The following is a 16,669-nucleotide window of genomic DNA, read 5'->3' as shown; positions in this document are numbered from 1 at the left end:
TCGCATTTCTACAATTTTAAAGCAAACCTATAAATAGCAATTAATATGAGTGACACTTCAATTACAGTACAGTACTTCCATTCTACAAGCCTAGTATAAAGAACCGATTTATCATTGGGGAATGATTCCACCCCAATTTAATATCTTACTTGAGGGCTACACTAAATTCTAGTGGCCTTCTGCAATTCTACAAATTCTGCAGTTCTAGTGGCCTCTATGAAGACAGGAAGCTGGAAGCTTGTCGAAGGTCCCCCCAATTATCCTGATTATCAAAGTGAATTTTGAATTGCAGCAATGTTTTGGCATTTACAGCTTCAGCAGATAGGCAGTACCATAGGTTTATAACACAATGAGTGAAAAAAAAAAACTTTTGTCCTGCGTTTGTGACTTTGAGCTTTAAACTGTTACTGCTTGTTTGTTACATCTGAACTTCAGAAGACATGGCCCGGATCAATATCCTCCAAATTGTTTAGTATTATACAAGTTTTGAAAATATCAGCCCCGTTATGTCTAGTTTATAATGTTCCTGGTACAAGTCAACTTTGTCCTGGTATGACTTTTCACCAAGTGTTGAACATTTTCCAATGCAGATGTCTTTCTGACCATAATGCAAAAGATTAAAAGTTCCTCAAATCTCATAATTTGTTTTCCATACAAATGCACTTGCATATCCAAGGTTAATTTTTAGATGTACAGTACCGGTTTCAACCCTGCACTCCGAAATAACACCACATACCACGAGGCATGGCAGACTGTGCAAAATAGCCCCTTCAAAAATCAGGTGTAATTCGTATGCCAAGAGAGAGCTATCTACATTAAAGGCCCAAGACTTTTATACACTCCATCTCTACACAAAGTTCATAACTGGCTGGCGTGTGTTCAAAAGATTATTTTATGAACACTTAAAGGATACCTAGTCAACCAGGGTGTAATTCATACATCTGGATGTGAGCAGCCACATTTGAACAGCCTTTATGATGACACCACCAAGAGGTCTGGGGCCAGATTCACGAAAGCACTTACGCAAATACTTACGAACGTGTGTGTTTTTCCTCAATCTTTGACGGCTTTGGTTACATTTATTAAACAGTTTACAAGCATGAAAACTTCTCAATCAACTGTTGTTATTGTTATAAACAGCCTCTTGGTGCTTCGGAGCTCATTACTTTTTTAATAATTGTAAACAAAGCTGCCAAAGATTGAGAAAAGACGTACAGGTTCACAAGTGCTTGCGTAAGTACTTTCGTGAAACTGGCCCCTGGTCAGTGACTGGGCCATGGGTACATTGATTCTCAAAGCCATCCCAAGATAAACCAAAAAAAGGTAAGGTACTGTACAATTTTTCCAACTATAGTTTTCTATGAAGTATCCATTATCAAGGTTCAAGACCATACTGTTTAATTATAGCACGATTAGTTTTGATTAATTTGAGTAAGCGATATTAAAATTTGCACAATTCATACAATTCTTTTATTCCCTTTTGTGTCTTTTTTTAACCGAGTATCTAATTATACCACCTTAGAACTGGGCTAAAGAGCATGTACATAATGCCAAATCTAACCATTTTGAAGCTGTAATTTATATTTAATTCAAGTGTCATGAAGGAGTAAGGATAACACGTATATAAAAAATATAATTTTATTAAAAAGTTTCATTGTTGCACAAGGCTTGGCTGGCCAGGTTTAACATATGGTACTTGACATGGGCCAGACCTCCAAGAAGTGACTGGCTGTCCAAGTTTTTTATTAATACTAATATTTTTCACAGCAGCTTTGAATATTTAATTGAAAAAAATTATGTACAGTGCTAAATTATATTTTTATATGAATCTAGTATAATACAGAATTGAAGAAAAATCTAGTTAATCTAGAACAAAAAAAAAAGTGAAATCATGTTCCTATTTTAAATGAAAATCACTGGGTATATCATGAATTATCAAGAGGGAACCTAACAAAATACAATAATTGCTTTTTTATATAGTATATTTTTTGTCCATATATTTGCAAATTTGTGTGATTACAATAGTGGCCACATATGTGCATGCGAGCATTTAAAATTTGAGTATATGAATGGATACAAAAACTTTCGTAACATGAGTATTCACATTCCCAAATTCCATACCTGTACATGTCGACTGTATTTAGGCTCCATAAAAATATGAAAACTTAACAGTTCAATTTTATAATTTTTTTTTTATGTGTTGCAACTACGGCAATTGGTAAAATAGTGTTCATTTATATAACTGTACGGATGTTGCACAAGCTTATGAAATATTTACTAAAAATAAGATTTCCATCACATTTGAAATCTATGCAGTATTATTAGCTTTAAATTTAAAAGAACTTTTGTTTTATACTAAAATTCTAGAGAAAGTATTCTGGAGGTTCTTAAGAAATGCAATCATTTTGAGAAGTCTATTCCAGTAGTGTGTAGTGTTTACTCAACCACTTTGCCTACCAAGGCTAGCATGAAGGCTCTTCTCTAGTAAAGCAATTATATTGTATACAGTACAATGGAAGAATTCATTACTTTTGCAATTAAATTTGTTTTGGTTTACAAAACTAGTGTGTATATATGTTTTTTAATATCCAAAGCTCTAATCAGTCTATGGCAGTTGTCCAAATTATTTTTGCTTAAAATTTTTATCAGAAGTAATACCTATTACATGGACCAAATGATGGTAACGCACTATAAAAACTAATGTGCAAAAATTGCACTTTGTGACGAGTACATTTTTGCACAATATTTAGTTTCCCAATCGGACACTTGAGAAAGGTAGGTTCATCCATGGGATTTTATGTATCAATTATACCTGCAATTTTAAAATCAAAAGATTTTTATAGACAATTCACATTATGTATTTACAGTAATAGCAAAATATACATACATTATTAGATCTCTGTACCGTAAAAAAATGCCAGCAAGACATTCCAAAACTAACAATTTAATTACAAAAAAAATAAAGTTCAAATAGTGACTATATAAAACTAGAGCAAGCAATATTTATATTATATATATATATAAAAAAAATTGTTTTACACATGAACATTCAGAAAAGTATCCATCAGCATTTGCAATTATAACTTTCATTGCCATGGTGTATATAATAATAATAATAAAAAAAAAAAAAAAAAAAAAAAAAAAAATTTAGTAGTCATTCAAATGAATGGAGTAGCATGGCTTACAAACTTCCTCTTAACATTCTGTTTAGTATAGAGGGAGTCTAGATTATATCATTATGACCTGGGACTAATGCTATGGTAACTGTCTCCAGTCATTGAAAGGGTCTTCTGAAATTCTTTGGAAACTAACTGACCAGCCCAAGCTTCGTGCCAAGTGAAATATTACATTAGTCCCACAACCTCTACCAAGTCTAGGAAAATAAAACTTTAATAAATGATGGTACCATACAAAATGATTGCCAAATTATTGGAAATGCTGAAGCCTTAAGATTTTAATAGCACTAATGCAGATCAAGAACAAAGATTTGGGCTTTATGATAGTCATAAGACATGAAAAGCCTAAACCAATGTAAAATCTGATCTCTTGCAGCCTTTACCCATGTATTCATCACCGTTAAAGAGTGCACAGATTGGAAAATTTGACTTTACACTTGTGCATATGCCCACAGTTTCTGTAAAGACTATTTTAATATTTGGCAAAAATTCTGACAGTACCAAAACAACATTGTCGTGTAGGGTGGGTGGTGGTGGTGGTGGTGGTTGGTGACCCAAGATAAGTAACGATTTAAGACGGTGCACAGTGAATGTTATCACACACAATATTCACTAATGCCAATTTAAGGTATCTTTGAAAGAACTTTACTCACTGTACAGTATGTACTCATCATGGAATCAAAAAATAAACAATTGGTTATAACTAAAGGAAAAAAAATGTATACAGTCGGCAAGGAATATACTGTAATACAAGCTAAGCGCTGCCACACATTTCCTCCTTTGAGCAATTGAGAACAGCAGGCAGTATGCAAACAATTGGGCTTTAAGAGAAAACCAATAGTAGATTTCCCAAACTAGTTATAAAAGTTAAAACCTTGTCTAACTTCTCATTAGCCAAAAATTTAACCTTTAAAAAATTACGTAATATGAAGGACCCTACCAAGTATTATAAATGTCGGCTGATAATGCCACTAAATGTTCCACAAGCAGTGATCTGCTTATGATGAGGGGTACAAACTAAATTTCTTGCATAAAGTGACCTTTGATCCAATGACCCCAAAATTGACACCGACCTATGTAGTTTTGAAGAATGAATGCCACAAAATTAAAAAACTGTCAAAGTTAAAGAATAGAAAAGTAAACATAAATGCCAAATAACACTTGGCAACATTAAAGCTTATTGCAGTATCTAGTTCACTTGTAACTATTTGAATGATGGTCAAAGTAATAATGTTTTGCAATTATGATACAATTACACATTTGTTCCAAGCATCCTGGGAAAGCAAATTTAGCCTGCTATATGAAGTTTAAAACTCAAGACTACTTGTGTAATTTTGCTTAATTTGAAATATGCAAGGCTTCAATTTTGTCTTCATTTCAATCGAAGAGTCACAGGGTTAGAAAACTAATGGCGTGCTTCAATAAAAGGAAAATTATTGAACAATGTAAAATTTTAATCATGTAGGCCCTCACCTTTGCAAGTACAGGACTGCAATGAAACTTTGAATATGCCCTTGGCAAAAGTAAGAAAGCTTGCCTGAATATAAATGACTTCAAGATTATGTAAAGAGTACAAGAACAATTTCTACCAGAAGGAATAAGAGCATTATATTATTTTGCTATCTATAGTAAAAAATAATTTTACTGTTTTGCAACATTTATTGATTTTTTAACATTTTAAAATAAAGTTGCCTATAATATACAAAGCTAAATCATAACCTGCTCTATCTTCCTTGTAGCATTTATAGTAACAAAAATCACGCTTTTAGTTGCAAATCTATCGCATGCTACCAACTAAAAGCAGCATGAAGAAATTTACTAGTTTCCAGAACTGGGTTTTTTTAACAGGCCATTTACAGCAGCAACACCAGCTGCTACCACTAAGGCACAAAAGACCTGAAGTTTGACCAATCCATCCACCCACCATGACACTAAATACTCAACAATACTGCAAAATTTATTAGCATAAAATGCTCATTAAGCATAAAACCATTAGTCATCATTATTATAAAATACAATAAAAAGTATTTACACCTTTCTCTATCACATAATTACAAAATATATTTTGAGTGCCAAGTAACCAAAAAATTCTCAGAAGTAATAGGGCATTGGCCAAACCCCACCCACCCCCCACACATGGCTAACAAGAAATTAAAATTTTAAAATATAGGAGACCTTGATCTCAACATGCCCTTAGCCCTATCACAAAGTAAAAGAATTATCTGGAATAGTTTGCAATAGATGAGGCTCATCCACTGTGTACAGAGAATTTCTTTAAATCATCTGTCATTTGTAGTGCTGTACAAAGTCATATTTGTCTCTGCCTGAAATAAAGTTGATATCTTACAGTAGCTGAGCATCAAACCTAGGGCACTTGTTGACTGTTCTTGGTTACTAATGGCATATATGCCCGCTTTTTACACCGGTCCAAGGCTTTATTGAAAATTTGTATGAAATTTTGAAATTCAAAATCTCAATATATATATTTGGTTCACATTAATATAAATTTAATTTCCCTTTCTCAAATTTAGCCAAAATATTTTACTTTTTGGCAACTTCTTATAAACTGAAATTTAACAAAAAATTTAATATGGTGCATTTCTGCCAAAACAAGTTTCAATACATTTGCTCCAATCACTAACCATTTCTGAATTCATGGCTCTGTTCATGATGGTACTAGACAACCTAAGCCAGTAGCATCAGGATCACAATTTTCTGATCAAGTTCAGGGGACTTTAAAATCCTGAGCTTATAGCTGCCACTAAGTTTACAGTAGATGGCAGAATGAAGTCTAATGAGCAGCAAAGAAAGTATTATTTCATTCGATTCAGCACTTTGTCCGTTATGGTAATGAGAGCTTTTTGTTCACTAGAAGCTTTTAGGGTACTAATAACTCTTATAGCCTCTTCACAATGCTGACGAGCTAAGAATTGAGTTTGTTCCAACCCATCACTCTTGTGCACAAATTCAAAGGCTTTCTGTACATCGCCTGGCTCTTGAAATCTCCGCATAATCATTGGATTAAGCTCTGGGAACTGAAAAACAAAAATTCAAGTTTTACAGACTTCAACATGACTTTTGTAGTATAAAAGTTATTTAATAAGTAGTGTAAGGATAAAAGTCCTATTTTAGCCAGTAAATAGAATACCATGTTTAACCATCACTTAATTGTTCTAATTAAAATGCAAGAATTTTGATATACTGTACAGTAATACAGTGCAGATGCATTTGCACATTACTTACCTTTTCACATGCAAAAAGAACAGGTGCTGTGGCTAAACCTAGTTTCAGATCTGTAGCTGTTGGCTTGCCCATCATATTTGATGATGAAACAAAGTCTAACAAATCATCCACAAGTTGGAAGGCTATTCCAACATTACGTCCATATTGGAAGGAGACTTCTTGTAGATTTTCATCAGCACCAGATAAGAGTGCCACCTGAAAAGGTACATCACAACACTGTACTACTCTATATTACACTTTCTTTACCAAATTTAATTGCCCCCAACTGGAGAAAATCACAAGCCAGGGAACCACTCTGAAGTGCAACATTACATGATCATACTGTAAATAAAAGTATTATATTTAACTTTTTTGAAAGCCTTTATATAGACTACAAAACTGCACATTACATTTTTGATTTATATATTTATTTATTTATATATACAAGAGTTCTTACATTCTTGTGCAGCCACTAGCATACATAGCGTTTCGGCAAGTCCTTAATCCTAATATTCCCCGGAATATGACCCTGCTGAATCATTTAACAACCAGGTACCCATTTTACTGTTGGGTTAAACAGAGGCAACAGTTAAGGATCCATGCCCAGTAAATCCTCCCCGTCCAGGATATGAATTCAGGACAAAGCGCTTGTGAAACGCTAGGCGAGCGTCTTGCCACTACATCAAGGGGATTGCTAGCAAATGCAAATATACATAAATGATACTAATGTATTCAGACCTTCAATATATCAATTATAAAGGAATCTATTCAACAAATTGTAAACTCATTAAACCTAGATACTCACAGCTTTGCAACTGTATGCTAGCAATGATGCCGTTTTCTTGAAAGTTTTCTTAAGATAGTGTGCAAATCTTTCATTTTCGTTTTCCTTTGAGCCAAGCTGCATGAATTCTCCTTGAACCAAGTCACTGAGTACCTGCAATATTAGAGGTAAATTAACCATTTGAAGACAAGGACATTAAAATAGAGTTTGAAAATTACTCATGACCTGGAGTACCTGCATTTACCCGAGGGCCACCAACACTAGTCTTCTCGGCAAGGACGGGAAGCCGGCGGCCTGTCGAAAGCACCTCCCCCCCCCCTCCATTTGCCGTGATACACAGCAATTCATAATACAAGATACGATGTGTACATGACTAGGACCGTAGTGAATGCTATCAACCTAGATAGTGTTCAAAAGCATCTACTGTATTGTAGGACACTAAATAAATAATCATTGAAAACAATGATATTAACCAGCAAACTAAAATATGTAATTCCAAGAATGAAAAGTTGCTGGCACTTTCAAATAGTGTGATGCCTAATATGATTATACAGTGTACTGACCTGCGAGAGCACAACGATGACTTCCTCATTTCGTATCCTGGCCAGCATGGTTGAGGCAACAGAGAGGATATAATCTCCAGCCATTACAGCCTGAGTGAAAGTAATCTTAAATTAGAAGTCATTATTATTAATAAATAAACACACTGGTGGAAAATTACAGTAGCAAAGGAAGAATTTGTTAATTTACTTTAATCTTTCAGGATGTATATCTAGAGCAGGGGGAGATTTACATTTGCGAGGGAAAAAAATAAATCATGATACTGCAGTTGGGATAAGAATACCATGAGTGGCAGAATTTTTAACACTCCCCAATGAAGTCAGATTCTTCTGTGACCATGAAGTGCCAGTTGGTCAACCAAGCAAGGCAGCCAAGAAACTGGCAGCACTAAGGTGAGCAGTAAATTATACCTCACTGAAAGCACCAATTGCATTATATGAAGCACATAGTTGCTCATTAAGCACTTTTCTTTAAAATCTTGCAATCTTCAAGACTGGAGTAGGGGCAAGAGTCTGTCCTTACTGTTATGTAAGGCTGATGTTTAAGATTACCAACCGAGTGGGAACCAATAAAACTACAGCACTTGGCTGTTCAGCCATGAACAGCCTTGCATTACTGTGCCTTTCAAGAATAAACACTATTCGCTATCAACCATTCTTTGGCTTATCTGGATCATCGAGCCAATCAATCATTCTCATAGGGTAATTTTGAAATAAAGTCAATCGACAATATGAATGCTTAAATAAACAAAACTTTTAAACATTAAATTCACTAGTAAAAAAGAGTCGAGCTAATTAAACGAGTTTCAAGAGATAGGCTTCAAATTAACATATTAGGTAAATGGTATTTAATTTTACAGTACTTATGAATATAAAAGGTATTTGAGAAAAATGATACTGTATTTGTATATCACTAGCGCTACCATCAAATACGAGGCCAGTGTTCAAGGCTCCACTTGGCCAAACTTCATAAACTCCCAGAAGGGTGCTATTACAACTCAAGACGATCAGCCAAGATCAGTTTCACACTGACTGCACCTTTCTGAAGGACATGACTCCAGTACAGTCTATTCAATTCTCGCCCGATTCTTATGGCTCACCATATGAAAGCTCTGAATCATAGTTGGTACCAAATTTACATGAAAGTTTCTATTTTTACATCTAATGTTGTAGTAACCTTGAAAGTTAAGATAAAAGGGTATTGGAGGTGGAGAAGGAGGGGGAGGATAGGAGCAGCAGAGGGGGGATAGGAGGAGCAGCAGGGGGGGGGGGGATAGAGGAGGAGGGGAGGAAGGAAAGGAGGGGAAGAGAAAAATTCAAGCTCAGCATCAAACAGCCTCCAGGTAGAGTGGCGAGAAGCAGCAGCAGCAGCAGCTGACCTACATACGGCTTTATCGAAGCTCGGATGGCAAGGCATCCAGAGTCGCCAAATTTTCAAGGTCTCTTGCAATGCACGAACGGATTCGTCGGTGTTTTACACGTTAGGAATGTTAACAGTTGGGCGAGGCAAGCGCGACACGAGGGGGAATGACTAATACCTTCAGTCCGAGCTGCTAAGCCATTACCGGTGTCCTTAAAGACTCAACTACAGGAACAACATCCGTGACTTGTTACCTCACCTGGTAATGACATTGCGTCACGGCTCTTGAAACCATTCAATGGCAAGCTGTAACAAGGCTATCTCAAGGCCCGAACATCCTACGTGGTACAACGAGATTTTATTAAGGTATTAAATGTGTAAACTGTCACTACATTAAATAAAATGGAAGTGTCCTTCACCTTTGATATGATCTATCCCGCTTGTTAAGAGTTGGTTGACGGGATCACACTTCTGCTAATATCGACTCTACAACCAATTTGGCTAATTAGCCCAGTTTCATGGCTTCTAAATGTTTGTAAGCGCTTTATGGTGAAACAGTTTCTGGTCAATGCCGCTAGCCAGAGTTTTTTTTTTAATATAAATCAGCTTGTGGATATAGTGCCCTCTAATAAAATATAAAAGCACAGGCCTACTAAAACTAGCCTACACGTTTTGTGGATGTTCTGTGGCGAGTGGTCCAACCTACAATTTTGGGTGAAAGCTGTAAAGGTGGGTAGCATTTAGGAAGGTAGGCAGGGCCACTTTTCTTCTTACAAATTATGTCTGAATTTGGCTGTTTGCCCGTATGGCCGAAAATGGACGTAATTTGAAAATGAAAAATTTAAAAATAAGTTTTTTTTTCCATAACAGTAAGTTAAGGGACCTTTGGTAGGTTTGGAGGGCAGGAAATGCTCCTAAGGTTTCAAAACGTCATGAAAAACGTTATTTGAAAGCGCACTCTGCTAACCTTTGGCGCCTGACAGCTGAGTGGACAGTGCTTCGGATTCGTAGTCCTGAGGTTTCGGGTTCGATCTCCGGCGGAGGCGGAGACAAATAGGCAAAATGTTTCTTTCGCCTTGATGCCCCTGTTACCTAGCAGTAAATAGGTACCTGGGAGTTAGACAGCTGCTACGGGCTGCTCCCTGGGGGTGTGTAACAAAAAGGAGGCCTGGTCGAGGACCGGGCCGCGGGGACGCTAAGCCCCGAAATCCTCAAGATAACCTTACCGAATATGCTAGAGAAAAACGGAAAAATACATCACTTCTGAGCCGATTTCTATTTCAAATTACGTTCATTTTTAGCCATAGCGCATACGAGCGAAAAGCGACGTTATTTTTAAAAGGACGAGTTGTGCTACCGAGTCATACACAAAACCAAAGAGCCAAAGCTCAACCCCCGCAAGCACAATTGGGCGAGTACACAAGTTACCCCACAAGCACGGGCGGCTGGGGTTCCTCTCCACCTCCACCCTCCCACCCAACATGTAATGTTCATAGTATCCACATTCTGGTCTAGCTAGAGGGCTTATTCAAATGTTTATTCCAAAGTTCTCAGGTACAGGCCACTTTTAATCAAAAATTTCTTCAATATATAATATATTTACTATCGGTGACGTCAGAGCCCGTTTTGACTAGTCACTGTTGGCACTTGCAGTACTAGTTTATTTAACAGGTTTGATCGTCTATTTTCCTTTCACCACATTAACACAGTTGTTGGCGTTACAAAAAACTAATTGCATATACCGTTGTTTTGGTCATTTAATCGCATCTTGTATAGCAGGAAAGTTAGTGTTAAATGGGAAAGGCAAGGGTAGGGAAGAAATAAGACTTCCTGGCGACCTTCATTAGGTCGAAGAGCCAGGCTTCTCCCACCACCATTAACAGGCTCGGGAATGGGGTAGAGTTAAGGCTCTGTAGGGGCAAAGATCGAGGGGGGATGGATTTAAGACGCAAGGTCACGATGAAGAGTTAATGAAGAAAGGAAGTCCGAAATGGCAAAGTCAGACGAAGTGGTAGCGGGGCGGGATGGTTTACCCGTCGACAAATGACAGGGTCAAGCGTGTGATGTGTGCCTACTTTAGTCTGGCTAGGGTTAGCACTAGACGCCCGTGTGGACAACCTTGCCCTTGACCGGGGGGAGGGGGGTTATCTCAGTAAAGCTAGCTCTTTGACAAGGAGATGGGGGGGGGGGGGGGTTAACTCGCCAAGCCTTGCCCTGGCAGGAGAGGGTGTGCCTTGGCCAAGGAGGGGTAAAACTTCGGAACGCATACTACTTCGGTCCAATAGTACAGCACAGCTTGCACTTAAGGCAGAGGGCGGAAGGGTGCACCTAACGCTGACCGTAGAGGGTCGAGTACGGCGGTGGTGGTGTTTACCTTGCGCTGACCGTAGAGAGAGTTGACAGAGGGCTTGCCGCGTCGGGTGTCGGACGCGTCGAGAACGTCGTCGTGCACTAGGGAGGCCGTGTGAATCATCTCTGCCACTTTGGCCACTTGCCGCTGAGAGTCGAACAATCTGAAGGAAAACAAAAAATCAATAAGTGTGAAGTATCACCAGACTACAGTGTACGCGCGCACTCACTGCACACAAACCATTACTTCATATTGCTCAATATGCCCAGAAGGGACACCTAGATTGTGAATTCCCCCGTGTACACAGTTTACTCGGGAACTATGTTCATGACTAAAGGTTTACTTGCTGGTAGGGTAGTAAACACGACTTGTCCTTAACTGTTCGGAGGTTGATGGCCTTAAACCCAACATGACTGAATCAAATTACTCTGATCTTTTATCGAGGTTCCCTCCCCCGCCCCCCCCCCCTCTCTAGGTCTAAGTACCGATGAACAGGCTTTAGGTGAAAGAAAATGTGCCCAACCATTACCGTCCCTATGTGGGGAACAGAATCTGAATGACCAAGAACAGACAGGCAAGTACACGCCCCCTTTTGCATCGACTAACTAGTACATATTACGAGACGCGAGCCAAGTTGTGCAGTCATGGTGGAGAGTTGCCACCATGCACCATCACTCTTGTGCTTCTCTCCTCATGACCTTCCAACAACGCTAACTACCCGCCCTTCCCTTGCGACCTACCAGCAGCAACGGAAAACTGGGGCCCCTCCCTTGTGACCTACCAGCAGCAACGGAAAACTGGGGCCCTTCCCTTGCGACCTACCAGCAGCAACGGAAAACTGGGGCCCCCTCCCTTGTGACCTACCAGCAGCAACGGAAAACTGGGCCCCTCCCTTGCGACCTACCAGCATCAACGGAAAACTGGGCCCCTCCCTTGTGACCTACCAGCAGCAACGGAAAACTGGGCCCCCTCCCTTGTGACCTACCAAACAAAGGAACACAGGACGTGACAAAGGTGTGATAATGTGCAAGCACTATAAATACATTTACATACAATTGCTTTTTAATTATTAAAAAACACAGTTCAAGACAAACGTTATAAAATTATCTAGAGGAAACGCCAAAATAAAAGACGGTAAAGGATATAGAGAAGACTGGCAACGGAGATCAAAGCAGTCTAGTGACGCAGAGCAAGATTTTTTTTCGAGCGGGTCAGTGGGTGGAGGCGGTGGCTGTGCTTGGGGAAACCCTGAAGGTCGTCAGTGAAAGTTCCTTTCCTCTCCCCCACATTTCCTCCTCCTCGGTTTTTAAATCTTCAATCTAACTTCCCTTTTTTCCCCCCTCTTACCTCCCGTCTCCATAATTATTTCCCCACCAACTCCTCCTCCCCCAACCTTACTTTCTCCCTCGTGCCCACCTTCCAAGAACCAGCAAGGCTGGGGTGACCCTTCTCCCGGATCATTGCTCTGGCTGCCACCCACCTGTTCTACACACCCATCCTCCTGCCCGTCATCCACCCACATTCCGCATCCTTCCTCCTCTCACCATCCATCAGAGGAGGATCAGCTATTTACAACCAAAATTAAACAAACAGCCAGAAGTAGAGGTTAAATACCGACTATTTCTAAAATTTCATAACTGAATAAGTCTGGCAGTATACGTGCTATATACCGTAAAACATATAACGAGGTGTTCAGCCGCACACTATCAGTAGTCTCTCCTAGTACATCAGATTATTTACGGTATCTATCAACGGTATATCAGATAACAGGAGTAAAATCTATAAAAATCAAATGGTTTCATAATTAAAAAAATTCTGCAATCTAGTTATATAAAAATGGGCTGAATTTAGCAATATTAATGCCACCCATACTTTAAAAAAATCAGTACAAACTTCTAAAATCCGTAGTTACAACAAGCCTAATAACATTAGATTTAAACGGTGATGTTTTATGTACAGTTTACAAGACAATAGTCCAGAGCCACACTACCCGAGGGGTGTACACGTGTACCAAGAGCACCAGGTGGCCTAGCGTGCCGAGGTGACACTAGCACGCTCCAGGGGGCTCAAAAGGTCAGTACCAGAACCACCCCGTTCTGTCGAGTCAGGTCACACAAGACTAAACTGAACTAGCACCATTTCCAGGTAATCTGCAAGCAACTTTTTAAGGCGGAACAAGTTAATGGGTGGCTCACCTGTCTTGGTTGTGGAGGTGAGAGTTGATGGCCCGGGACATGAGAAGGGTTATCATAGGTCTCACAGCCTTGCCTTGGCCATCGAAGTAATATTTGGCTATCTCGTAGAGCTCTGCGTGAGACTTCAGCTCCTGTTGGAGAGAGAACATGGGGTGTTATCACCAAGTGAGAGACAAGGAAGCAACGCTCGTCTGTGGTTCACCGAGATCAACTACATCTACAAATCGTCACTGATGAAGTTCTAAATCTAGATTACACAGTATATAAACCATTACTCGTTATGCTAGTATAACTACAGAACTACAGTACATTATTAACCTATTACAAATTCAAAAACTAATAAAGTTTTAGAATTTGAAGTACTTCCTAGCAAACAACCAGTATTCCCTAACCTAATTAAATTAAATGGAAAAAGAGATAATCTTACTATAAAAACACATTTAACACGCTAGCAAGAATTTTTTACTGCCCAAATAACGTGCCGGTAACTTCATTAAAAATGGGTGCCAAGTTCCTTAGAACTGAGAGGTATATCTTAAACACTGTACCTTAGTCACTGGGGCTGAATCAACATTTATAACCAAACCATTGTTAGATATATATAGTCTTCACCATCACCTTGGTAAAACGGGAAAGCATACGACATGTTGCTTATCATGGACACGAGACTTTTTGTTTGCATTGCCATAGGTAATATGAAGTACATCTTTTGCCCAGAAGAGGTCAAACATGCCTCGTAGAAGGGTCCTCCGGGTCGTCAGAACACCACCACGAAAAGGTAGTTCCAAGGGAAGAGAAGTAGTGCAAAGATACATCGGTATAGAAAAGGTAATTTATGACCATACGCGTATTTTACATGACATGATCTCTGCATGTCAGCTGACCACTGCTAAGAGGAACAAGTATTACTATCGTATCGTCACTAGGTCGAGTAGGCGTGATAGTTACTAGTTTTCGAGTGATAATACTGGAAACTAGTCAAGGAATCACCGGACACCACCACCTGCTCCGAGGAGAAAGCTCAACTGATCCAGTACTTGTTGCTCCACCAACACCACGCCAACCTTTTTAAACTAATCGTAAACTTTAATGCTACATCACTTTCGTGAGCAGATTTCATTTCAAATTATGTCCATTTTGAGCCATAGCGCGCATACGAGCGAAAAGCTACGTTATTTAAGAGGACGGGTTGCGGTATCCAATGTCTGGCCCATTTCCTCCCCCTAGTTTCATTATCTTACATTTACTTAAGTTGAACTTTAGGAGCCATTTGTTGGACCATGCGTGTGTGTATATATACGTGTACACACTTGCGCGTGAGCGTGCAAGCAGGCTCGACTAGACCAGTAAATCCATTAGTGTACGAGCCATCTAGTAAATGTACAAGGTACGGCCGTCTACTCCACAACGGGGCCGTGTCCTTCCTATCCACGCTTATTCCCCCCCCCTCCTCCCGATCTGCGAGCACTCTTACTACGTTCACACATCCCCCCCCCCCTCTTTGCATCCCTCTCCCACTATCTTAATCTCCCCTAATCTTAATCCTATCTTAATCCTTTTGATTCCCCCCCCCCCTTTGTCTTCCTGCAGTCAAATGTCTGACGCCCCGTCAGCGCGCCAGGACCCAGGATGAAGCGCCTGTCGTGCCCGGACTGCTCTACAAGAAGCGTTCTTTCCTCTAAGACAAGTTCTTCGCCTTCAAGCAGGAAGGAGCATGTCTGACCCTTGCAGGCAACACCTGGTGCCTCTGATGAACACTGCTTACATTCACCTGTTCACAGTCGAGCCATTACAAGACTTCTACCGGATAATTACCTCGCCACACCTACAATCTCTCATTTATCACAAGCAGCTTTACGGTAAACATTCGTACCAACATAATCGTCTATTCTAATCCGATACAAGCCGTTACCGATGGCCTTCTCGCTGATGCACACAACATTCAGGTATGCAACTGACAATACAAGCCCACTCGGCAATTGGCCTGAGTTCCTACACAGCGTATCCTTCGCCTATTGTAATTACCAACTGTTTAACCAGCTGATTGATTGATGAAAATTAAGCCACCGAAGAGGTGACACGGGCATGAATAGCCCGTACTATTCAGCACTCAAGATTCCCAATTGATTCTGTCTAACACAGGGGAGACAGCACTGATGAAATACAACCTACTCTGACCTCTGAGCAACGTGAGGAACTTTTCGTACCATCATATCTATTAAAAAAATGTTGCCTAAATGGGCAAGTGACCGTTGAGAGTCAAAATATAGCACCATATTGGCCGACACAAGCCACCGCCCATATTGCTCACTTACACAAGAGTCTTGGGGAGGATTATGTTGGGTGGAAGGAGCCGCATCCCTAGGAAGGGAAGGCCACCTGGCTTACCCGTGACTGGTTTCGCGAGTTTTCCCCTCGCAGCTATCTGTTGATCCGGACTTTTCTGGTTTGAAGGGGAAGCTGGTACCTCGGTACTCCCCCCCCCCCCACCCCCTTCACCTTGTAAAGGTGGGGGGGGGGGGAAGGGAGCAGCCACCTAGTAAAGGGGGGGGGGGAAGGGATGCAGAACCGTCAGGGGGAAGGTGAAGAACCGTCAGAGGGAGGGGGGGTGTTTGTAGAACCGTTGGGGGGGGGAGGGGTGGCGAACAATGTAGCGAAGGAAACTAGGTCACAAAGTATGCGCGCACACGCATATACACGCAGCCACCGGCACGTGCCGAACCATGTACAACTGCTGGTTTTATGTACAGAGCTCTACTATGCTCATTACTGTGATGCTGGACGACCAAGAGATGGGCATGGTGGCAGAAGCGCTGCAAGTAACACGCTGTAACATCCCTACAGTAACGCCAGCAGCCGAGTGCAGCATCGGTAACAACCCCAGGAAGCACACACTTGGTCGCCAGGCAAGTACAAAATAGAAAGCAACATTAAATAGTCGAGGATGGCCGGGACTACCAAGGCAGGCGACGATGACTGGAGGTCAAGGTCTGCTGGTGGTGGTGCTGCTGCTGCTGCTGCT

At 40.3% G+C, this 16,669-nt stretch overlaps 1 protein-coding gene across 1 annotated transcript in view; it reads right to left on the bottom strand.

The window, feature by feature from the left end:
* Nucleotides 1-1,624: 1,624 nt before the first annotated feature.
* qless (decaprenyl diphosphate synthase subunit 1 qless) overlaps nucleotides 1,625-16,669 on the bottom strand; it is a 103,233-nt gene continuing 88,188 nt past the window's right edge. Inside the window, exons 3-8 of the mRNA XM_045759481.2 lie at nucleotides 13,648-13,778; nucleotides 11,477-11,615; nucleotides 7,746-7,835; nucleotides 7,204-7,335; nucleotides 6,420-6,614; nucleotides 1,625-6,211 (exon numbers count right to left, since the gene is read on the bottom strand). Coding sequence (XP_045615437.1) covers nucleotides 5,990-6,211; nucleotides 6,420-6,614; nucleotides 7,204-7,335; nucleotides 7,746-7,835; nucleotides 11,477-11,615; nucleotides 13,648-13,778 — 909 coding nt within the window. The 3' untranslated portion in view covers nucleotides 1,625-5,989. The remainder of the gene's footprint in view (nucleotides 6,212-6,419; nucleotides 6,615-7,203; nucleotides 7,336-7,745; nucleotides 7,836-11,476; nucleotides 11,616-13,647; nucleotides 13,779-16,669) is intronic.

The sequence above is a fragment of the Procambarus clarkii genome, chromosome 83 (genome assembly GCF_040958095.1).
Source record: "Procambarus clarkii isolate CNS0578487 chromosome 83, FALCON_Pclarkii_2.0, whole genome shotgun sequence".
In the NCBI taxonomy this organism is placed as follows: domain Eukaryota; kingdom Metazoa; phylum Arthropoda; class Malacostraca; order Decapoda; family Cambaridae; genus Procambarus; species Procambarus clarkii.
Note: the sequence above shows the minus strand (reverse complement) of the source record. Positions and strands in the feature narration are given on the sequence as shown.